This window comes from Cucurbita pepo, chromosome 14 (assembly GCF_057944985.1).
Source record: "Cucurbita pepo subsp. pepo isolate OVF chromosome 14, ASM5794498v1, whole genome shotgun sequence".
NCBI classification, from domain to species: Eukaryota; Viridiplantae; Streptophyta; class Magnoliopsida; order Cucurbitales; family Cucurbitaceae; genus Cucurbita; species Cucurbita pepo.
This window is the reverse complement of record NC_141811.1, coordinates 3,701,927-3,723,951: the sequence shown is the minus strand read 5'-3', so window position 1 is coordinate 3,723,951 and position 22,025 is coordinate 3,701,927. Positions and strand designations below refer to the sequence as shown.

At 37.1% G+C, this 22,025-nt stretch overlaps 5 protein-coding genes across 7 annotated transcripts; 4 read left to right on the top strand and 1 right to left on the bottom strand.

The window, feature by feature from the left end:
* Positions 1-736: 736 nt before the first annotated feature.
* LOC111810909 (kinetochore protein) lies at positions 737-4,670 on the top strand. The gene is made up of 4 exons (XM_023697749.2): positions 737-1,915; positions 2,867-3,113; positions 3,293-3,439; positions 4,209-4,670. Exons 1-4 carry the CDS (start codon positions 816-818, stop codon positions 4,428-4,430), a joined length of 1,716 nt encoding a protein of 571 aa, XP_023553517.1. The 5' UTR covers positions 737-815; the 3' UTR covers positions 4,431-4,670.
* A 3,739-nt stretch (positions 4,671-8,409) lies between these two features.
* Positions 8,410-11,715, top strand: LOC111810704 (WRKY transcription factor 72A). Its single transcript, XM_023697460.2, has 5 exons — positions 8,410-8,591; positions 8,667-8,807; positions 9,386-9,706; positions 9,802-9,915; positions 10,685-11,715. Exons 1-5 carry the CDS (start codon positions 8,469-8,471, stop codon positions 11,255-11,257), a joined length of 1,272 nt encoding a protein of 423 aa, XP_023553228.1. The 5' UTR covers positions 8,410-8,468; the 3' UTR covers positions 11,258-11,715.
* Positions 11,716-12,343: 628 nt separating this feature from the next.
* Positions 12,344-15,190, bottom strand: LOC111809791 (Ubiquinol-cytochrome C reductase hinge protein). Its single transcript, XM_023696218.2, has 5 exons — positions 15,044-15,190; positions 14,244-14,292; positions 13,492-13,576; positions 12,642-12,731; positions 12,344-12,546 (listed from the first exon to the last, which is right to left on the bottom strand). Coding segments are annotated over exons 2-5 (210 nt in total). The 5' UTR covers positions 14,246-14,292; positions 15,044-15,190; the 3' UTR covers positions 12,344-12,513.
* A 413-nt stretch (positions 15,191-15,603) lies between these two features.
* Positions 15,604-17,361, top strand: LOC147789383 (uncharacterized). Of its 2 annotated transcripts, none has more exons than XM_087117326.1 (2): positions 15,604-15,858; positions 15,967-17,361. In XM_087117326.1, the coding sequence occupies exons 1-2, from the start codon at positions 15,703-15,705 to the stop codon at positions 17,125-17,127; spliced, it is 1,317 nt and encodes a 438-aa protein (XP_086973452.1). In that variant the 5' UTR covers positions 15,604-15,702; the 3' UTR covers positions 17,128-17,361. The 2 variants fall into 2 exon arrangements, with proteins under 2 accessions (XP_086973452.1, XP_086973451.1); XM_087117325.1 differs by having other exon boundaries at positions 15,605-15,891.
* A 1,818-nt stretch (positions 17,362-19,179) lies between these two features.
* LOC111810171 (tubby-like F-box protein 8) lies at positions 19,180-21,733 on the top strand. 2 transcript variants are annotated; one of them, XM_023696772.2, is made up of 5 exons: positions 19,180-19,613; positions 20,001-20,352; positions 20,430-20,517; positions 20,599-20,731; positions 20,818-21,733. In XM_023696772.2, the coding sequence occupies exons 2-5, from the start codon at positions 20,002-20,004 to the stop codon at positions 21,530-21,532; spliced, it is 1,287 nt and encodes a 428-aa protein (XP_023552540.1). In that variant the 5' UTR covers positions 19,180-19,613; position 20,001; the 3' UTR covers positions 21,533-21,733. The 2 variants fall into 2 exon arrangements, with proteins under 2 accessions (XP_023552540.1, XP_023552539.1); XM_023696771.2 differs by having other exon boundaries at positions 19,181-19,613; positions 19,935-20,352.
* Positions 21,734-22,025: the final 292 nt, after the last annotated feature.

The window sequence follows — 22,025 nt, the reverse complement described above, 5'->3', positions numbered from 1 at the left end:
TCTACAATCATGATGAGAAGGAACGAGAATGAGATTTGATAAACCTAAAACGCTCTTCAAATGAGATTTTAAATATTATATATATATGCTTTGAGTTCTTATTTATATTATTTTAAAAAAAAATATTTTGGGATTAATCAAATTGAAAATGATTTATTTAATTAAGATTTCAAAAAAAAAAAAATAATAATAAAAATAAAGGTTTGGATATATAACAGGAGAAAAATCAGGAGACAAAATATAAGATTCTTTTTTAAATTTAAATTTAGTAAAAATTATAAATTAAAAATTTTAAATGCTAAAATGTTTTATTTAAGAGTATTTTTTTATTTAAAGAATTTATAATTTAATAGTATTTTTTAAATGTATAATATTATAATTTTATTAATAATTAAAGTATTTAAAAAATAAATAGTAATTTTATTTTTGAATTTTAAGTTATGTGTATATTCTATCTATAAATTAATAGATACTCGAATTTTTAATTATGAAAATTTTAAATATTTTTAAAATTGATTGATATTTTAAATATAGATTTGTAGAAAAAATTGTAATTTTAAAATTTTTAAATCAAATAGGGATAAATTTTGAGAATCTTAGAAAGTTAAAGGCTAAATGTGTAATTTCAGAATTGAGTGGTTCTTTCGTAAATAACCGGATTTTCTTTCCTGTAATGGTAATTTCAGTCAGTGCGTGACTATGACGTGGCGATATAAATCAAAGTTCCCTCCGCCCCCTTTCCAATGCCATCTTTCAAATTGAAATTTCAGAAAAAGTACCCGCCGGAGACTGTGAAGACATCGACCGGAGACTAGATGAAGGGAAACGGCCGCCGCCATCCTAAGGGATCTTTCAATCCTCCACCGCCACCTACTCCCCAATTCCGCCGCGATTCCGATGCCAGCTTTGCCAGTAGCCGCCCTTCTTCCATCGGAATGGCTCGTCCCGCCGCTGCCTCCATCGACATGTACAAAGAGCGAGCTGTTCAAATTTCTGCTGTCAACACCATTAATTCGTCTCTCAAGGAGCTTTTCAATCACTCTTTCAATCTAACATTCAAACCCTTCTCTCCCCCTTCCCTCAAAGATCTCACTGAAACCATCCATTTGCTACTTCAATGTCTCGATTATCACCCGACGAAGCTTGAGGATGATCTCCCCATCGTCCTCAAATCCCTAGGGTATCCCTTTAAAATCAATAAGGGCATCCTCAAGACTCCCCCTGCTCCTCATCAATGGTACCCAATTCTTGCCCTACTTCACTGGCTTGTGCAGGTTGCTGTTTATAACTATAACCTTGCAAACGATTCAGATTCGTTTGTTTCGAGTAACGATGTGAATGTATATGTGCTGAATAGCTATGTGCAATATATACGTGGGGATGATGATTCGGTGGAAGCTTTGGATCAGGAGTTTATGGAGCGGTTAAAGAAAGGGAGGGATGATGCAGTTGAAAGCTTGAATGGATTGGAGATGGAAGTTAAGGAGCTCGAAGCCAAAGCCGAGGCGTTGCGGTCGGATCCCTCGCAGAGGGAGGTTCTTGAGAAGCAGCAGACTGTGCTTGAAGAGGATGTGAAGAAGTTCCATACAATGATTGCTGGGTATAGTGAGAAGATGCAGGAAATGAAGAAGATATTGGAGGAAAAGGAAAAGGAGTTGGAAGTTAAAGTGCAGGAGAACAAGAAGATATGTGAAGAAAATGAAGAGCTGAAGATGAGGGTGGAATCTCAGATGTTTAATGCCAGAGATGTGGAAAGGATGAGGAGAGAATTGCAGGCTGTGGAGAGGGACATTGGTGATGCCGAAGTCTCGAGGAACTCGTGGGAGGAGAAGACATGGGATATTGATGCAACAGTGGGGAATAAATTTAAGGAGCTTGAGGCCATGGCAAGGGAATGTAACCAGGCTATGAGAAGGTTGCCCTTCTTTCCCTTTTCTCTATTTATTGTTGTTATCATGTAGTTCTTGTTTTCTGGTGTGTCAAACTTGATAATTTCATCCTGTTCAATCGAGTTTAAATCTATTTCCACTACTTATAGATCCTGTTCAAACTTGATAATTGCATTCTAGTCAAGGATCTTATCAACTGACAATTTATTGTATTGAATTGTTTGGGTAAATATAGTTGTTATTACGATGGAATATATTGTTAGGAATCACGGATCTCCACAATGGTATGATATTGCCCACTTTGAGCATAAGCTTTCATGGCTTTGCTTTTGGTTTTCCCAAAAGGCCTCGTAACATTGGAGATGTATTCCTTACTTATAAACCCATAATCTTCCCTAAGTTAGCCAATGCAGGACTCCCTCCGAACAATCCTCAACATGTACTTTATCTTTAGTTATGTTGATGTGCTGATATGATTAAATTTACTATAACCCATCGACTTAAGCTTTTGAGTTGATTGGTGATTAAACCGAGATAATCCTCCAAATTTCATACAAAGAGAATTAGCGAAACTGCCCTACGTGGGTGACATGCTTCCTCTAACAATCCTCCCCTCGCTGGTTGGATGGTTCATTGTGTGGTATTCGAGAAAAAGATATTGTATTCGAATCTATGTAATGACATTTCCTCTTCAATTAATATTGATTTCGTTTGTTGGGTTTTCTACAAATTTTCAAACCCACAAACGAGGAGAACCGTTGAACATTTGTGTTGTTAAATTTATCATAACCCATGAACTTAAGCTTTAGAGTTGTTGGTGATTTATTTTTGTGAATCCCACGTCTTGTGAAGCCTATCCATTTCAAATGATATTTACAAGCATGAGTTTCTGAACATATTTTGTTATTGAATTCGAAATTCGTTTACCAATTCAGCATAATTACTTTGTTGATACAACTTCCTTTTGTTCTTATTAGATTAAAGCTTGATAATTGTCATCAGTACTTCCTGAATGCAAAGGGGTCAACACCAGCTGATGTGATGGGGGTTGACTATAAGACAACCATTAAGCCTGCACTTGATTCCTTTGCAGAGGACATAAAGAAAAGTTCGATGACGAAGTTGGAAGATTTGATTTCTCTCAGGCAGCAATCAAGTGAAAATACTGCTAAAATTGAGTCTAGACGCAGTCACATAGTTTCCCTTCAATCCCATATTGAAGAAGTAAGCGAAGTTTCTAACTAGAACTTAGTGTCAGACATGGAACTTGGCTGCAAATAATTTCATTTTAATTCACCATTTCAGTTTTCATTTTGTTGATGAAGGTTTTGCTTGGCTGCCTGCTAGGAACTATCGTGTACAGAATGATTTGCTGATGGTGTAAATGGTATCTATTTTTTCAGGTTGAAACTCAAGTGAACTCTTTAAAAAATGAAATACGAGATTATACATTAAGATGCTCCACAGAATCAAAGAAGATGGTGGAGGATGTTCAACTAGAAGCTCATAGCATAGATGTCGTGGAAAGCGAAGCAGGGGAGATTTTGAAGGTATTAATACTCCCACTATAATTATTGTCTTAAGAAATGGTTCTTAAAGGTCTCTTGACTATCGGTTGGCTAACTGAATGATGATTTGTCCGTCAACTGCCTGACTAGTTTTGTTGACCTGATTTTTTAATGAGTTTGAAACTTTTTTACCTTTGGTAGCATTTGTTGGTTGACGTCGGCTAATTTAGGGAATGATTATAGGTTTATAAATAAGGAATACATCTCCATTGGTACGAGGCCTTTTGGGAAAGCCCAAAGCAAAGCCATAAGAGCTTATGCTCAAAGTAGATAATATCATACCATTGTGGAGATCCATGATTCCTAACACTTTCTTCCGTTACTCTTCTTCCTCCTCCTTTTGCTCCCTCTCCTTTATTTGAGTGCTAAAATCCATTCACTTCCTTCACTAAACAAAACCCTTTTCCTATTTTCGAAAATTAAGGGATCAAATAGAAACTAAGTGCAAATACGAGGTTTGAAAATGTGTTTCACCCGCAGCTTATAAAGACTGATTGACAAGTTCTTTGTAGATTTGTCCAAAATCTAGATCGAGGTAATCAATCTTTCGTTAACGCTTGTTAACGCAACCAAGTCGGGCTTGTTAGAGATTTCTATAAGTATTGCACCATCTCATGATATCTTGTCTTGCACCTAAGTTAGGAGGGAAAGCACTTAACTATGAACTGTTATAAGCCATTCCACCACTCCAGTCTGGTTTATTTAATTAGAATCTGCTCCAAACTTACTGTGATCTGGTTGTTGTATGAAGAATGCGAAATTGAAGCATGAGGAAGCAATAAAGCAAGGAGAGGAAGAGATTCTGATATGTGCTCGTGAACTAGTTGCATGTGTTGACTCTGTCTCACAATATAAAGAATTTGTTAGATCCAAAATCTCAGATATGAGAAGCAACCTCTCCAAGACTGCTGTCGGTATCTCTGAGGCTTACAAGAACTCTTTGCCTGCTGAATTGGGTACTGTTTCTCAGTAAGAACATCATACTCTAGAGTTTGCTTGTCATTGTGGATGTGGATGTGCATTACTTATAGATATACATCTTTCTGAAGTGAGTACCTGTTAGCATGTCATGGGGCCGCACATGGTAGCATTGGCCGAGTTTGAGTATCATATTTTGGACTGTATATTTTCATTTCAGCTTATGCTAAAACAAGTATGGATATTGTATTTTTTTTTTCAAGTGGAATGAACTGAACTGAATTGTAAAACCGAATCGAGTTATTCTCATCGACTAAATTCTAATGGTGTTTGAATTGATTCTCTAAAAAAAAAAAAAAGTTTAGAATTTAAATAAATATTGTTATTCGAGTGAGATTCCGACTTTTGACTTCTATCAATTTATTTACCAATTTTATGTCTCATCGAGCAAAATCATCAGTTGGTTGGGTGTCTTTCTTGATGCTAAGAAACATAATGAAAAAATAGAAGAAGCGTTTGACTCCCTCGTGCAGGCTCTACTTGCTTTGAGAGATACAGCTCAGTTGGTAGAACTCTGTTCTTACAATTGGGTCGTTACAATTATGGGTTGTTTTGTTCTTACAATTGGGTCGTTATGATTATGAGTTGGGTGTCTAATCTTGCACTTGAACCGGTTACTCACCTTTTCTAAGTAATAGAGAAGAGAACCGAAACATGCCACTGAAAGATTCTATTCAAACAAAGATGTGATATCAAGAGCGTAAAGGAGGAGGTAGGATGGGCATCATCCAATATATTATGGGCACAAAGCTCATCCAAATTGATTGTCATTTTAATCCGGACGTGATTTAGGTCAGCCTCATTGCAAACCTCACGTTCCAACGACTATTCTTTTTCTTATTTTCATAATTACTTCAATTAAGTTTCAAATAAACAAACCCAAGTTTTCATTCAATAATATTACGAGTGGAAGACTCGAACATTTCATTTCTTTAATCATTATAAACAACTAATGTTGAACTTTGCTCAGGTCAACAACGAAGGATCGAGGGCTCCTAACAAGAAGCTTAATATAATATAAGTAATAATTGATAATATCCCAAGGCATGAAATGGCTGCGTTGATTTCTCCAGTCCACACGACTCTCTATCTATTGATAGTATAAATTAATATAAACAATCTCTAAGTCTCTAAGTTCATAATTTAAGTGTTCGATGAGATTCAATTCATTAAAAATTATACGTTAAAATAATATACGCTTACAAAAATTGAAATGGGTGATGTTCTTCATTAATGGAGGTCAACTCTAAAGCTTTAAATGTGCAAGCAAGATCCCGACCCTTTCCTCTTTACGATTCATAATTTTTAAACACCTAATTTAGTCCACGCCTCCCGTCTACTCGTTAAATTATTAAACTTAAACCGTTCATGAATCCAGATAAACTAAACCTAAATTTTAGAAATAATTTATAAATTTTAGAAACAATTGATGTAATTCGTATTTTCAGAATCTATTAAATACGACATATTATACACAATTTTCAAAGCTAGCCATTAAAGTGAATAGCTATGCCACGTGTCTTCCATTTTTGTCAAAAAAAAAAAAAAAAAAAACATTATCCAATTGATTTTAAAACCCTCAAAACTATGGACTTTATGTAATCTCTACGTTACTTTTATTATTATTATTATTATTATTATTATTATTATTTTATCCTTAATCTTGATTTTTGCAAATTGCAAGTGAGTTCACAATAAAATAATAAAATAATACAAATAAATAAATAAATAAATAATTTAGTTGACATAAAAATAAATACTTAATTATTAGAGAAAAAAATATAAATATTAAAAAGCCCGCTTAAATGGGAGATATTTATAGTTCGAGTTGGATAGTCTAATTTTATGTATATTTGTCACAATCGCACTTTTGATCCCAGCAAACTTGCAATTGTGCGACATTCCCTTCTCAGCAACAAGTGAGTTAAGTCAATTCGTTCTTGCATCGCCTACGATTAAGCGACGTATGCTCTGTTGAATGATGAAAGTCCCACATCGGCTAATTTAGAGAATGATCATGTGTTTATAAGTGAGGAATACTAACTCCATTCGTATAAGGCCTTTTGGGAAAGCCCAAAACAAAGCCATGAGAGCTTATGCTTATTAAGAAATGCTCGAGTCTCTGGAACCAGTTCAACACGGGTTACAGCTTATGAGTGTTAAAATAATGGAATATAGTTCACATAATTGTTTAATATCCATAGATCTAGAAATCAACGGAAGCTAATTCATATGACAATTATTTATTTAAATATTATTTTCCTTGGTAACGTGAATGGTAGTCGACATTATTATATTAATAATAAATCAAATAACAATTTTCTTAATTATTTTCTTCCAAATAATAATAAAAATAAAATTTAATAATTCCATTGGAATTAAATATAAAATATATAAATATAATATTTATTAGGAAAGAAAAAAAAAAAAGAGAAACATGGGTGTAGAGTTATGAGGTCTTGGCGTTGACCATTTCAAGATGGGATCCCAAGCTTTCTCTTTCTCAACGGATTTCTTTAAATAAAACATTAATATTTAATTCGATTTTTTTTTATTTCTTTTTCATATTATTATTTAATAAAAAATGTGAACTCCAAACACCATAAATAATGACACCTAATTTTAAAATTTAATCCCTATCCAAATAAATAACCTATATATACGCTACCTTTTTAAGGATGTTTTTGTCTTCACTAACATGTTTTATCCAACAATTTTACGAGGTCACTCGATGTAAAATTACTGCACCTTTTTAAGGATGTTTTTGTCTTCACTAACATGTTTTATCCAACAATTTTACGAGGTCAGTCGATGTAAAATTACTGCACCTTTTTAAGGATGTTTTGTCTTCACTAACATGTTTTATCCAACAATTTTACGAGGTCACTCGATGTAAAATTACTGCACCTTTTTAAGGATGTTTTTGTCTTCACTAACATGTTTTATCCAACAATTTTACGAGGTCACTCGATGTAAAATTACTGCACCTTTTTAAGGATGTTTTGTCTTCACTAACATGTTTTATCCAACAATTTTACGAGGTCACTCGATGTAAAATTACTGCAAGCTAAATATGTTTGACTTTGAATTTACTGTAAATAAAGGTAAATTTTAATTCTGTTAAGCATTTCTTAGTCATCGTATCCTTCAAATTACTCTCATCTAGACGTGGTTTTGGTTCGTTTATGTACTTTTCCATTACTGAGTGTCACATAAATATCTAAATAAGATAATTTTTCATTTATTTTTAAATTTACTTTAAAATAATTTTTTTGCTTTTCTCGAGAGTGAGAAATAATTATCGGTTTCAGTATAGTTTAGTAAATTAATACATATCGAAAACAACAACGCCAATAATTAGCTACAATAAATAGTTGGGGCTGCTTAATTAATTACAACTTAGGCTAATGCGGCTGCTAAAGTTTCTCTTAATTAGCCCATATAGTTTGCGTAGGGCTAAATCCGAGTTTTAACCCAAGGAATCAAAAGGTAAAAACCGTGAAAATAGCTGCACAACGTAGCTAACCCTAATAATCGTTAGATTTAGCATATATATGAAATTTATACGTAATTACTTGAATAACCGTAAGACATGATAGGTATACAAAAATTTTACTTATCTATCCCTAATAAGAATAAAACCGAGCAACTATATGAAATTTTTACATAACTATCCCAAATAACCATGAGACCTAACAGGTATATAATGTTTGCATGTTTGCACGTAACGATTCCAAATAACTCGGTATGAAATTTATACGTAGCTATCCCTAGTAATTACAGTTCAAAACGCATCACGATACACAATTTCTATTTTATACGTGTAGCTCGAGTTTAGGGTTTGGGGTCGGAAAGTGATTTTTAATTAAGTGAATGAAGGTTAATTAATAAAGGGGACCCATTAAAGTCAATCTAATAATAATTATTCCATTGAGACGAGAGAATTGACTTTGGTGCCTCAAAATTTGTATTAAGAGAGAGATTGTGATATTCAACAATCTGAACAGTAAGAGAGAGAAGGCCAAAGAGGGCTATGGAGATTGATCTCTCACTCACAATTGATCAAGAACAAGAACAAGAACACGAACACGAACACGAACAAGTTGCTGCCTCCAGTTCGAGAGAAGGTTTGGCAGTCGATATTAATGGCGGAGAGGTAAGTTTCTTAAGAACCCTTTAACCCGTCTTGTTGAACTCATCGATTCTTAATCGAGGATTATATGTTCTATAGATTTCGGTGTTACAAATGGAAATGGATCGAATGAAGGAAGAGAACAAAGCGTTGAGACGAGCTGTGGAACAAACCATGAAAGATTACTATGATCTTGAAACCAAAATTGGTATCATCCAACAAAACAATCTCACCAACAAGGTACCCTCAAACCCCTTCTCTCTTTGTTCATCCATATGGGTTTTATACTCGTCGTATCAAATGATCGAAATTGGATCCATTCTTGCAAATAAACACAATTTCTACGCACGTCTAGGAATACCCTTTTCTGTATATTCATACTGGACTCGAGTAGATAGGTTGAGGTCTTACGAGAGATACCCGTAACGAAAAAAGTTAGCGTTTTAAGTTTATTGGTCTTAGTGAATTCAATTATATAATCTATTTGTTGGGTTTCGTGCAAAATTTGACCTCTTAATATGATTATCACTCTTACATCTAAAAATAATCACTTATCCACTGAAAGAGAGAGATGGGTTGATTATCAACACGAACATAGTAGTGAGATCTCATATCGGTTGGAGAGAGAGAAACGAAACATTCCTTATAATAAGGGTGTGGATACCTCTCCCTAACACACGCGTTTTAAAACCGTGAGGCTGACAGCAATACGTAATGGGTCAAAACGAACAATATTTGTAGTTGAGCGGTAATTGATGAATGTTCAAATCTTGTTATCTCACTCAACATAATCGATATCTCTATTCGTGTATGCACAGGACTCTCGTAACTTTCTATTATTCCAAGGAAACGAGAAGAAGAGGCATGACATACGAAACCTAGACTTGGATCTCGAGGAAATGTCGAAGAAGAAGAGACGAGCTCGGTCGCCGACATCGAAGGAGGAGGAGCTAAAGGAGAGGGAGCTAGGGTTATCATTAGGGCTCCATACAAACAACAAAGAAGATAACCATAAGGAATTACAAGAAGAAACAAGAGAAAAGAACAAGCCACAAAGGCCTGAGTTATTGCAAGGAATGGCACCCCCACAAAACAGGAAAACTAGGGTTTCTGTGCGAGCTAGATGTGAATCTGCCACTGTAAGTTGCAATATCAGACCAAAATTTTATTTTAGCGAAGTTTAAGGATGTTTATAAAATTTATGTTATAATGTCTCAATGTAATGTTATTGTAGATGAACGATGGTTGTCAATGGAGGAAATATGGTCAAAAAATCGCGAAGGGCAATCCGTGCCCTCGAGCCTACTATCGTTGCACAGTTGCCCCGGGATGCCCCGTTAGAAAACAGGTATCGTCTTTTTGGGCTCGACTATAAGTTTAGTACATTAACTTTTAAAATTACATCATAGGTCCTTAAGATTTCAATTTTATGACCGTTACATAAAAGCTATGGTTTTATTCACACGTTTCCTTAAATTTCGTTCGTTGTTTTTTGACTTTTGAATATCTGAATTAACCCTGTAATGAAGAGCGTATCTTTTGCTGGCCATTTTGTTAAATTTGGCGGACAGGAGGCTTGTGAGGATAGGTTTGTTATTTAAATATGTGAAACTGAATCAAATACGATGGTGTCTTCGGCAATTATTTATCTCTCCCTTTGTTTTCCGTTATTTTCTTCCTCAAAGGAGTTTTCCTTCGGCTTGTTTTTGTTCGGTCGACATTTTCCTCTCAATTGCCAGAAGTCAACCGAGCTTTATTTTTGTGTCTATTACGTTCCTAAACTTTTTTAAAAAATGTTAAATAGATCAAGACCTGATTTGGGTTGGGTTGGGTCGGGTCGTTGGGTTCTTATTAAAAAAAATTTAAGTCGAACATTTGAGTTGGGTCTTAAAAATGTATCAACCCGACTCAACCTAACCCACGAACACATTTAATCAATAATGTTATAATGATGTTAGGTATTTTTCTAATTCTTACCGATTAGACGTTATGTCAATTTACATCTTTACCCTTTTAGCGAGACAAAAAGCTCTCTAGATGTTAAAGGTTTCGGGTATTTTGTATAATTTAACCATAATTTGGCGACTTTTTTCTTACATTAAAGTCTTGACTTTTAGGTCCAAAGATGCTTAGAAGACATGTCGATTCTGATAACAACGTACGAAGGAACACATAATCATCCACTCCCGGTCGGAGCCACAGCCATGGCTTCCACAGCATCAGCAGCAGCTTCCTTCATGATCTTAGACTCCGCTAATACTAACCCTAATATTCTGAACTCCTCTTCCTATTCTCCAAACCCTAATGAGCCCTCTGCCAACAGCTTTTACAGCCCTTTAATGGCTACCTCTTCCGCCTCCGATTTGCCCCATTCCTTCTTCCATAGGAGCTTTCAACCTAATCATCTAATGGGTTCCCTTCATGGTCGGAGTTGGAACCCTACCGACGGTAATAAGCCACCGCTGACGGCGGAGAGTGTGTCTGCTATTGCTTCTGACCCTAAGTTTCGAGTCGCCGTGGCGGCTGCCATTTCGACGCTTATTAACAAAGAGAGCAATCGCACGACGTCGATGCCGGATCCTATTGAACGTTCTTCCTCTTTTGGTTCTGGTAAGGATGGTGACGGCGGCGACGGTGGCGGCGGAAATAAGAATTGGGTTGTTGAGTCCCTCTCTTTGAATGGGAAGTAAGCTCTTTTCAGTGGTGGATTCAGAGTTAATTCTTTTTTTTTTTTTTTTTTTTTTTTTTCAGTTTGATCCAAAATATGTATTTATATTTGTAGTTTTTGATTCCATGATTTGATTTTCTGATGAGAGTTCTGTAAGAATTCATAGAATGAAAGAATAAATATGTTTTGGTTTGATATTATATGGCATCAACTTCACAAGTAAAATATAAAAAATAATAAATAAAATAAAATAAATTTTGCTTAATTTAGCTGGTAAAATATTGAAATTTATATCTAATAAATCTCTAAACTATCGATTTTGGGAGGCCTAACGAGGTATTAGCCCAGTGTTGGGCGTGCCCCTTGTAAGGCTTGAACCAAAACCCTTGTCACAATCGCACTTTTGATGCCAGCGAACTTACGATTGTGCGACACTCACTTTCCAATGACAAGTAAGCTAAGCCAATTATGCTCGAGCCTCTGACCTCGATTTTAAGAGAAAGTTTTAGAAAACGAGCGCAGAAAGAGATTTTCAAAATAGACAACAACCTTGAGTAGAGAGACTATGAAGAGCAATGTTTGGAATTCATTGTTCTAGATTGGTTGAAACAACAACTTTTCAACTTCCTAACCTTGTATTTTATATTATTCTAATTATAGTATCATTAATATTGGACTTGGACCATGTCTGCCAAACAATCTTGGTACCAAGGTTCAGGAGTTCGGTCGAATTAATGGTGACAAGTACATCAAATAAAACCTTAAACTTATAATTTTGTCAATCAAAGTTAAAAGGCCAATAAGTTCAGACACTAAATCGACAAAAATTTTAAAGTTTCGAGACTAAATTTATAATTTACCTTACAGCTTCATCATCATCTACCTACCAATCCACAGCAGCCTGTGTAAACTAGAAAGCAGGCATTGGATCAAAAAGTGACAATTTACTTGTCCCAAACTGAACCTCAATGGGCAAATTATTCTCAAAATGCACAGCCATTAGACAAACCGAGTAACAGCAAATTCTAAAACTAACTGGTTTAGATCACTAATGTTGATATAAAGCAATCATAGCATTAAAGGAAGAAGTTTTCACAAGCTCAAAACGTGAATCCAACATCCTTTCTTATTGACCATGGTTAAAGGTCTTCATAATTTTTATAAAATTGCACAGCCCTTGGCATTTTTTGTAGATGCAAAAACCAAGTCCACAAAAACAGGTTGCATAAAAAATCAAGCACAAAAGGAAAGGATCCCCACATCCCTAACAATTGTCCATTACTTCAGTTTCGTAAATAGTTTTGGTGCAACCTGCAAGAACAGCATCTTTGAAGTTAGTTCAAGGCTCGAGCACGAGCTCGTTTGATTCTGTAATCTAATTTCTATAAAAACTGAAAGTTACTTACACATTTGTCGATGCAAGACCAGTAATCAAAATATTGTCCAGTGCAATGCTTATGACCACTCTCGTCCCCTTGGATTCTCTTCACGCACGCCTATGACATCGAAAGACAATAACCATCATTTTACCTTAATTTGAATCTGCTCAGACGTGATAAACAAACTAAAAAATTAAGACCCTTTTTGTTCCTATATGTCAATCAATCACCAGCTGACACCCATAGATATAAGAGATTGCATAAAACTTGATGACTGGTTGAGATTCATCAACACCACAATAAAAGGACGACAAGTGACCAAATCAACGTGAACCCCAAAGCATGATATCAACTAGAATCAGTGAAACGTGAGTTGTCTCAAGTTCGAGGAAAAACATATCTCAATTTGCCATCAATATTGAGTTGAATTCACAGAACAAAGGAGCTACATTTCGTAAAAGACAATTTGTTGAGGAAGGCTAATGTTGCCTCCGTGACCTAAATGATTAGCACGATAGCCAAGGATCTTTCACCATAATTGCCAAGGGCAAGCGCCCTAACACCTCTGGATGAGAAACAGGGCTTCTTAATGAAAGTATATACAAGAGCATACAAAAAGAACCAGCAAAAGGAAACCGAAAGTAAGCTCGTTAAGCGAAAAGTGACTTCCATCCAAAAGAATGAAAAAGGGTGCACTAACAACTTTCTTACTATTACCTTCAACGGCAAAAATAAGACGCATAATCAAAAGAGAACTTATGAAATATAATGTTGTTACGACCAATAAAAAGAGAATTTAAATAGTGCTACTACTTAGCATTTGAGTGGCTTGTCTTTGTTTTATTTTTTAAATCCTTCTCTACTTAACACCCTGTACCTGATATTCAAGTAGTGGTTTCACACACTTGGGCTTGCAAGCTTCTTCAAGATACCTTTTCTGATCAACAGGTTCTTCATCCGCCCTACATACGAGGAAACAAAGAAACGTAGATATCAATACAAATAATCTTCAACACAATGAAACACAAAAGACAGAGTATGGAAAAGAAATGCATGTAAAAGTAGCTTCCAAGTTCCAACCATATGAAGATCTCAATTTCCACTCCAGCATACTTTAATCATTGGTATTTGAGAATATAACTATCCTACTGATTATTAAACCTTACAAATCTCCAAAAACCTTACATCTGCTAAATGTCTGATTTACATTGAAACTAAATCTACAGCAAACTAATTCTTCCCAAAATATGCAAAAATCACAGCACTTCTATATTTCATGATTTCATTTCAGCAGCAGGGAGATGATACTTGTCATGGTGATTGCTCCAAAAATCAAGATTCAAAGAAACATTTGTCCAGGTATGTGCACCACAGTCCACCCTAATAACTCTTCCCACCACGATGGGCTACTTTCGAGGGAAAAACGAGAGTGCTTAGAAATTTCTGAATGCCAAATAAGGCAATAAACGGTAACAAAACAGCACTTGACTACAGGGATACAAATCTAAAGTACATAGCAGACAATCAAAAAGTTCATCGTGTAAGAAATAAAATGGTCAAAAAATAGTGTATAATTTATGGTGAAGCTGAATCCTAAATAATAATAATAATAACAATAAAGCTACTTACATTGCTAATAAATAGTACTGACTTGGAGCAAAAGAGTAGGCAAGAAAACCTGAAAAACATTAAAACTAAATTTTAGTTTGCACATAAATGCTGACACCAAAAACCATGAACTTCATTCCACAAATTCAAAATGTCCATGCCTTTATCTCAAGCATTCTTTTGAGGAAAGGCATACAAAAGATCCATTAAGAATTTAAATTGACCAGCCTCGAGCTAAACTCCATCTTCTAAGAGTATCATTGTGTACGTAAGATTAGATTTCAGGTTCAGATGTGAAACATTCAGAATGGAAGGTACTACTATCAGAAAGTCTCGTCAATTTCACCAAAGGAAAAGCAATTGATTTCAGCCCAATGATTTGTACCCACAAATCAAATGGTACTCGTTAATCTTGATTCCATAACAAGAGAAACGGAAACACCATTTCAAAATTGGAGACTTGAATGTGTATCAAAAACAACAAAATTCAGATCATATAATCAAACATAACAAATTCCCCTAGAAAACCAACTACTGAGAGGCAGAACAAACGACATAATATAATCGCACATAGAAAAACAAAAAACCTCCATCGATCTCTAAGAAAACTTCAAAGGAAACAAATCAAATCGATAGAAGAAATCAAAAGCCCCCATAAATGCCAAAACAAACGATCGACAAATGGAGGAAAACTAAACACGGATCTGATCATAAACAAAAAAACAAAAACAGAAAAGAGAAACAGAGAACAATAATTATATAAAGCTCAAAAACAAACAAAATTTAAAAACGGCGAAAGCCTCTCGACTCCAAATTCATACCTTGGAGCTGAAACACGAATCTGGGAGAAAACTAGCAACTCTGATTAGGTTTAGTTCCGGAGCTGAGAAACTGCAATATCACAAATCCCCCACTTTCCCGGTTCAAGAAGCTTCGCGGGCCGGTTCAAACGGATTCGGTGCAATTGTTCGGGTCGGGTCAAAAAGCCCTTTTGGAGCCAAATTAAATTACAAATTAAAAAGGTCTAAATTATACTTTGTCTATTAATAGTAAAAAAATATATATATATATAATATATAATTTTTATAAGAAACTAAATTTTAAATTAAAATTAAAAGATTAATTAATTTTACATTTATTTTTAAATTAATATAATAACTACCTCAATGTTAATTATTTTTTAAAAATAATATTTTTAAAGAAGAAAATGTTTAAAATAATATAATTATGACAAAAAAAAAAAAAAAAAAAAAAAAGAGTAATTTTAGTAAATGATAATGTTTTGAATGGGTAAAAGTGGGGTTAATTTGTTGTTGTTGAATGCCTAAACTTATGGTTAGCCAGTGAATAATTTACCATTTAGGGCAATATAATTACCCCATTTTCATCCTCATTTACCTTCAACTGCCTCGAACATCTTGAACCCTCTTCCTGTCTCCTCCATTTTTTTACCTTCTTTCTCGACATTGACAGTGTTGACATGGGTGGCTGCGCTAGCAAGCCGAAGACCTACGAGAAAGAAGACACCCCCCTGCCCCTCCCTGTTGTCAAGGAGACCATACTGGCGGAGGTGACTATTGAGGAGAAGGAAGTGAAGGTTGAATGTGATCAAGTTTATGAGAAGAACATTCAGGAGGTACCCATTTCGCTTGCCTCTTTGCTCCTTCAGGTAATTTAGTTACTCTTTGTGTTTTTTAACTGTAATTTTTTTAATTTTTTAATTCGTTTTTTATTTTGTTTCTAGAGTGAAGCCGAGAATGAGGCAGCTGAGGTTAAGAAGGAAGTTCAAGTTCCAATTAAGGCCCAAAATGATGAGCCCAATGATGAAGTAAATGTGGTCGATGATGCACCGCATCTAGTTGCTGTTGCAATGGCGGCGGCTGAACCCCATAAAGCTACTGTCGAGGAAGTGGCGCTCTCCGAGAAAGACACTGTCCAGGTGGCTGTAGAACCCCAGAAAGCCGCTGTCGAGGCAGCGCCGGTAGAGCCACAAAAAGCCGCCGTCGAGTCAGCGCCGGTACTGCCCCAAAAGGCCGCCGTCGAGGTAGCGCCGGTAGTGCCCGAAAAGGCCGCCGTTGAGCCAGCGCCGGTAGTGCCCGAAAAGGCCGCCGTCGAGGTAGCGCCGGTAGTGCCCCAAAAGGCCGCCGTCGAGGTAGCGCCGGTAGTGCCCCAAAAGGCCGCCGTCGAGGTAGCGCCGGTAGTGCCCCAGAAGGCCGCCGTCGAGGCCGCGCCGGTAGTCCCCCATAAGGCAGCCGTCGAGGCCGCGCCAGTAGCGCCACAAAAGGCAGCCGTCGAGGCCGCGCCAGTAGCGCCACAAAAGGCCGCCGTCGAGGCAGCGGCGGTAGCGCCACAAAAGGCCGCCGTCGGGGCAGCGGCGGTAGCGCCACAAAAGGCCGCCGTCGAGGCAGCGCCGGTAGCGCCACAAATGGCCGCCGTCGAGGCAGCGCCGGTAGCGCCACAAATGGCCGCCGTCGAGGCCGCGCCGGTAGGGCCCCAGAAGGCCGCCGTCGAGGCCGCGCCGGTAGTGCCCCAGAAGGCCGCCGTCGAGGCCGCGCCGGTAGTGCCCCAAAAGGCCGCCGTCGAGGCAGCGGCGGTAGCGCCACAAAAGGCCGCCGTCGAGGCAGCGCCGGTAGTGCCCCAGAAGGCAGCCGTCGAGGCCGCGCCGGTAGTGCCCCAGAAGGCAGCCGTCGAGGCCGCGCCGGTAGTGGTCGAGGCAGCGGCAGTAGCTCCCCAAAAGGCCGCCGTCGAGGCAGCGGCCATAGCGCCACAAAAGGCCACCGTCGAGGCAGCGGTGGTAGAGCCCCAAAAAGCCACCGTCAAGGTAGCAGCAGAACTCACAAAAGCCACCGAAGAGACACCGTCACCGGCGGTGGCAGTGGCGGCGGCGACAAAAGAAAAACAATAGACAATATGGGAAAGTAAATTTGGGTGCCTATGGAACATTTAATTTATTAACAATTCAAAAATTGATTGAGAACGGTAATGCTTGTAGTTTCGGGTCTTCCATTTTCATTGTGAAAGAGCAAAACCCATTCAAAATCCAAACTAGAAATCAAAATAATAGAATCCCGTTTCTCCTTAATTGAAGCTCCATACCTCGATAGAGCTCTCAATAAAATACATTTTTTGTTCGGCTCAATACCTCTATGGAGCTCTCATCACTCTACTAACGTGAGAATTCTATTAATATAGTATCATACCATAATCGTGCTTAGCTTAGAACAACATTGCAAAATAAACACAATTAGACTCCCCTAGAATTACATATCTAATATTTAGAATTAAACAATGGAATAATTTTTTTTTAGTATAAAATTAAAAACTTAGCAATTCTATTTAAAATTCACAAATTTATTACATAAAAAATTAAAAATTTGCTTATTATATAAATATATTTTTAAATTTAAGTATTAAATAAATAAAAAATAAAAATAAAGAATGAAACCTAAAAATAATGTGTTTTTTTTTTTTGTTGTTGAATGTTTCATTAAATAAGAATAATGATGAAAACAGTAATAAATAATAATAATAATTGAGGTCCCCCGGAAGTTTCATCATTTCCTCTGACTAGTCGAAGTATTAGCGTGGCTGCACCATTATTATTGGTCAAAGTCAAACTCTAATAACGGGTCACAATATGACCCGACCCGAAATCTCGAAATCCGACCCGTTTTATTTTAGGGTAATGAATGGAAATAGCCTTTTATTATTATTATTTTCTTTTTTTGGGGACAAAAACTTATAAAAAAGGCATTTGGTCACTTCAACGTATTCATCCATGCGTGGTTTTTAGGTCGATCTTTGGTCACTTAGTAGAATTCGAGAAGGTAGAGAGACACGTGAAACATAGGTCACTGTGGCTAACCGTTTGATCCAAAATCATAGTTGGGTCATCATAAATGCTACATAATGACATGGCGTATAATGTTATATGCAGCTCATATGTTTTGATTCTAATGTAGGTAATGTACAACATTATTATTACTCTACTCTGGGATCGGGAGAAGTGAACATCTTTCTTAATCGCAGGGTCCGGGTAAAGAATAGGAAAGAAAGTATTTTTTTAGTGGGACGATAGCTCTGAAAAGACAGATTGCCCATCATTTCTTTAATCTCGGGAGAAATACGATCGCGGGGCTTTTCCCATTCGCAAGAACTTGTTTTAGTTGCATATCATAAGGAATTCGAATTGCTTCAAATACAGTATCGGGCAATACGGCTATTGGCCAAGATAATACGGGCAGTTGCTTCTCGTGGATTTTCATAACCCTATTGTGTAAGTCAAATAGTACTCTCTATTCCAATTTCGATCTAGTCAAACCAAGTGAAGTTACTACCTATATCAATAAGGTTGACTTTTTAACACCAAAATTATGTGTGTTTTACGTGTTGGTCTGTGAGGATAGTCTTTTATTTCTAAAAGTGAGAGTCAGCAACGTGATCATATGAATGTCGAGATTATCAAGTATCAAATTTGAATTTTATATCCCGAACACTGAAGCATTGTACATCCGAATAATAAAAAAAAATGATGAGATTGACTTTATTACTTGCCATTTTAAGACATTAAATTATTAAAAGAAAATACATTAAATAAAAAAAAAAAAAAAAAAGACAAATAAATTATTTGGTAGTTCATGAAAAGAAAAAGGATAAAGGAATAAGATCAGAAGGGAGAGAGAGAAAGTAAAGGAAAGTATAGTTGACTAAATTGAGTGGTACAATAGGAACGGCCGCATTGAATCAAAACTCCCCAAAGACCTTTTTTTTCTTCTAATCAGACAATGCACGGGGAAAGTCAAATGCCCATTTCGGTCATGAACTGTTAGTGGGAATTATCGCCCAGAAAATAAATAAATAAATAAATAAATAAATAAATAAATAAATAAATAAATAAATAAATAAATAAATAAAATATTTATGGTGAAATTTGCAAAGGAAATTACTTGAAAATTGGTGGAAAATGGAATCACTGTAGCTGTTCTTCTTTGGTTCTTCATCGTTAGCTAAATTCAATGACCCTTTGGGGTACGCCCTAGAGAGAGAAAGAGGAGAGAGAGAGACTTTTTTGAGACGACTGATCCAAAGCTTTGATTTCCATTTCTGGGATTTCAGTGTTCATACCAATATCTTGATTTTCTCTGATACTTCGCCAAAAACTTCATAGTTTTTCGCTTTAGATTTCTCCTTTTCTTCCTCCATCTCTCACTTTTCTATCATTTTCACACTGATTTTCCGGGAAAATGTTGTGATTTTCCCGAGAAAAAAACTCGTTCAGGTTTCTCTGTTCCTCATCCCTTCTTTTACTGCCAGATCTTCAGTCCTCTGTTCTTAGTTCAAGAGCTTGATCCGATTTCACCTGCCTGATCGACCTTAAATCATCGTTTACAGGTTCGTGTTTCTTTGGTGTTCTTAATTCGTACCAGTTTTTTTCTGTCCGGATGCAAAATTTTGACCTAGTTTTTGTTGATTCTGTTCATAATTTGTGCAATTTCTGCATAATATTGATGGATTCAGAAAGGTTCAGATTCTTTCTTGTTCTGGATCTATGTAGTTTCAAATGTTCTTATTGTGCTAGAATAAAGAGCCAGTTTGAGCCAGATTAGACTTTATGATGCATCATAAAGCAGCTTTTTCACAATATTTATCTCTTTTTCTTTAACTTTTGGCCTTAATTTACAAGATTCTGAAGCTCTTTGTAACCTTTGGCAGCCATAAGCACATGACAATTGATATATAATCGAAGGGACGTCGAGATTTGATATCATTTTCGTGTAGGATGTCGTTTCGAAGCATTGTTCGTGATGTTAGGGATAGCATTGGGAGCTTATCTAGACGAGGTTTCGAGGTCAAGTTGAGTGGTCATCATAGAGGGAAGTCGAATGCGTCGTCGTTAAATGATGTTCATGATCAGCCTCCTGTTGTTCAGAATGGCTGCTGGGCTAATCTTCCACCCGAGCTGTTGTATGATGTCGTTCGAAGACTTGAAGAGAGTGAATGTACATGGCCTTCACGAAAGAACGTCGTGGCCTGTGCTGCGGTGTGTCGTTCTTGGAGAATTATGTGTATGGAGATCGTTAAAGGCCCGGAAGTTTGTGGGAAGCTTACGTTTCCTGTGTCACTGAAGCAGGTATGATTTTCGGTATTTGTAGGATCAAATGTTAGAGATTACGACTCATTGTTCGTTCTTTTTGTTCTTGAATTTAGCCCGGACCGCGCGATGGATCCGTACAATGCTTCATTAAGAGGGACAAATCGAACCTAACATACCATCTCTACTTGTGTCTTAGCCCTGGTATGGAATTATGCTTATCTGCTTCACCTCATTGTTGAACATCTGAATCTGTTTATAATCTCTGGTACTCGAATCGTTCAGCTCTTCTGGTTGAAAATGGGAAGTTTCTTCTCTCTGCTAAGCGTACACGAAGAACGACTAGCACGGAGTATATTATCTCGATGGATGCAGAAAACATTTCAAGATCGAGTAGCTCGTACATCGGAAAGCTGAGGTGAGATAACACTTGCACGAACAGCCTTGAAGAAATATATCTTCTGCTTATGTCTTTCCTGATTCAAGTTTTGTGTTTATATCCAGGTCGAATTTTCTTGGAACGAAATTCATTGTCTATGATACTCAACCTCCATACACCGCTGCCCCGCTCCCTCTTCCGGGGAAAACTAGCCGAAGATTCTATTCGAAAAAAGTGTCACCGAAAGTCCCGACTGGGAGTTACAACATAGCTCATATAAGTTATGAACTAAACGTCTTAGGCACACGGGGACCCCGGAGAATGCACTGTATAATGCATTCGATACCAGTGTCTTCCCTCGATGCAGGGGGCGTTGTTCCAGGCCGACCTGAGCTCCTCCCTCCGAACTCTCTCGACGATTCGTTTCGGAGTGCGTCATTCTCAAAAGCCTTGGATCATTCCATGGAGTTTAGTAGTGCTAGATTCTCCGAAATTGGGCGGGCAGCATTGGATGGCGACGAGGAGGGAAAGATGAGACCTTTGGTACTAAAAAACAAGCCACCGAGATGGCACGAGCAGCTACAATGTTGGTGTCTGAACTTTCGTGGGCGGGTAACGGTTGCGTCGGTTAAGAATTTTCAGTTGATTGCAGCAATACAACCAGGTGCTGGCGCTCCAACCCCGTCGCAACCAGGGCCACCGGAGCACGACAAGATCATTCTTCAGTTCGGGAAGGTCGGGAAAGACATGTTCACGATGGATTATCGATATCCGCTGTCTGCTTTTCAGGCTTTTGCAATATGCTTGAGTAGCTTTGATACCAAATTGGCTTGTGAATAAAGAAAATGTATGAAAAGGTTATGCATATGATGAGGAGAACAAAAGTAAGAGCTCCCTAACCTTACCTTTTATGCTACTTTTGGATTTCACTCACTTAGTTTGTTTGTCATTTGATGGTTAGGTTAGTGAAATAGTCATTGATGGTATTGATGTAAAACTTCATCTGCTACTTCTAGAATGAAGTGAAAAGTCCTTTTTACCCTTCTCTCTCTCTCTCTCTCTCTCTCTCTCTCTCTCCCTAATGAAATGAAAAGCCCTTTTTACCCTTCTCTCTCTCTCTAATGAAATGAAAATCCCTTTTTACCCTTCTCTCTCTCTCTCTCTCTCTCTCTCCCTAATGAAATGAAAAGCCCTTTTTACCCTTCTCTCTCTCTCTCTAATGAAGTGAAAATTCCTTTTTACCCCTCTCTCTCTCTCTCTCCCTAATGAAGTGAAAATTCCTTTTTACCCTTCTCTCTCTCTCTCTCCCTAATGAAATGAAAGCCCTTTTTAC

What these genes read in the sequence shown, in the direction of transcription:
- LOC111810909 (XM_023697749.2), top strand. Translation starts at nt 816, where the DNA reads ATGAAGGGAAACGGCCGCCGCCATCCTAAGGGATCTTTCAATCCTCCA. An exon ending in TGTAACCAGGCTATGAGAAG is followed by an intron (nt 1,916 to 2,866) that starts GTTGCCCTTCTT and finishes TGTTCTTATTAG; the next exon opens with ATTAAAGCTTGATAATTGTC. An exon ending in TTCAATCCCATATTGAAGAA is followed by an intron (nt 3,114 to 3,292) that starts GTAAGCGAAGTT and finishes CTATTTTTTCAG; the next exon opens with GTTGAAACTCAAGTGAACTC.
- LOC111810704 (XM_023697460.2), top strand. Translation starts at nt 8,469, where the DNA reads ATGGAGATTGATCTCTCACTCACAATTGATCAAGAACAAGAACAAGAA. An exon ending in TCGATATTAATGGCGGAGAG is followed by an intron (nt 8,592 to 8,666) that starts GTAAGTTTCTTA and finishes TATGTTCTATAG; the next exon opens with ATTTCGGTGTTACAAATGGA. An exon ending in CTAGATGTGAATCTGCCACT is followed by an intron (nt 9,707 to 9,801) that starts GTAAGTTGCAAT and finishes ATGTTATTGTAG; the next exon opens with ATGAACGATGGTTGTCAATG.
- LOC111809791 (XM_023696218.2), bottom strand. An exon ending in AACCACTACTTGAATATCAG is followed by an intron (nt 12,732 to 13,491) that starts GTACAGGGTGTT and finishes TCGATGTCATAG; the next exon opens with GCGTGCGTGAAGAGAATCCA. An exon ending in GGTCTTGCATCGACAAATGT is followed by an intron (nt 12,547 to 12,641) that starts GTAAGTAACTTT and finishes CTGTTCTTGCAG; the next exon opens with GTTGCACCAAAACTATTTAC.
- LOC147789383 (XM_087117325.1), top strand. Translation starts at nt 15,703, where the DNA reads ATGGGTGGCTGCGCTAGCAAGCCGAAGACCTACGAGAAAGAAGACACC. An exon ending in TTGCCTCTTTGCTCCTTCAG is followed by an intron (nt 15,892 to 15,966) that starts GTAATTTAGTTA and finishes TTTTGTTTCTAG; the next exon opens with AGTGAAGCCGAGAATGAGGC.
- LOC111810171 (XM_023696772.2), top strand. Translation starts at nt 20,002, where the DNA reads ATGTCGTTTCGAAGCATTGTTCGTGATGTTAGGGATAGCATTGGGAGC. An exon ending in CTACTTGTGTCTTAGCCCTG is followed by an intron (nt 20,518 to 20,598) that starts GTATGGAATTAT and finishes CGAATCGTTCAG; the next exon opens with CTCTTCTGGTTGAAAATGGG. An exon ending in TCGTACATCGGAAAGCTGAG is followed by an intron (nt 20,732 to 20,817) that starts GTGAGATAACAC and finishes GTTTATATCCAG; the next exon opens with GTCGAATTTTCTTGGAACGA.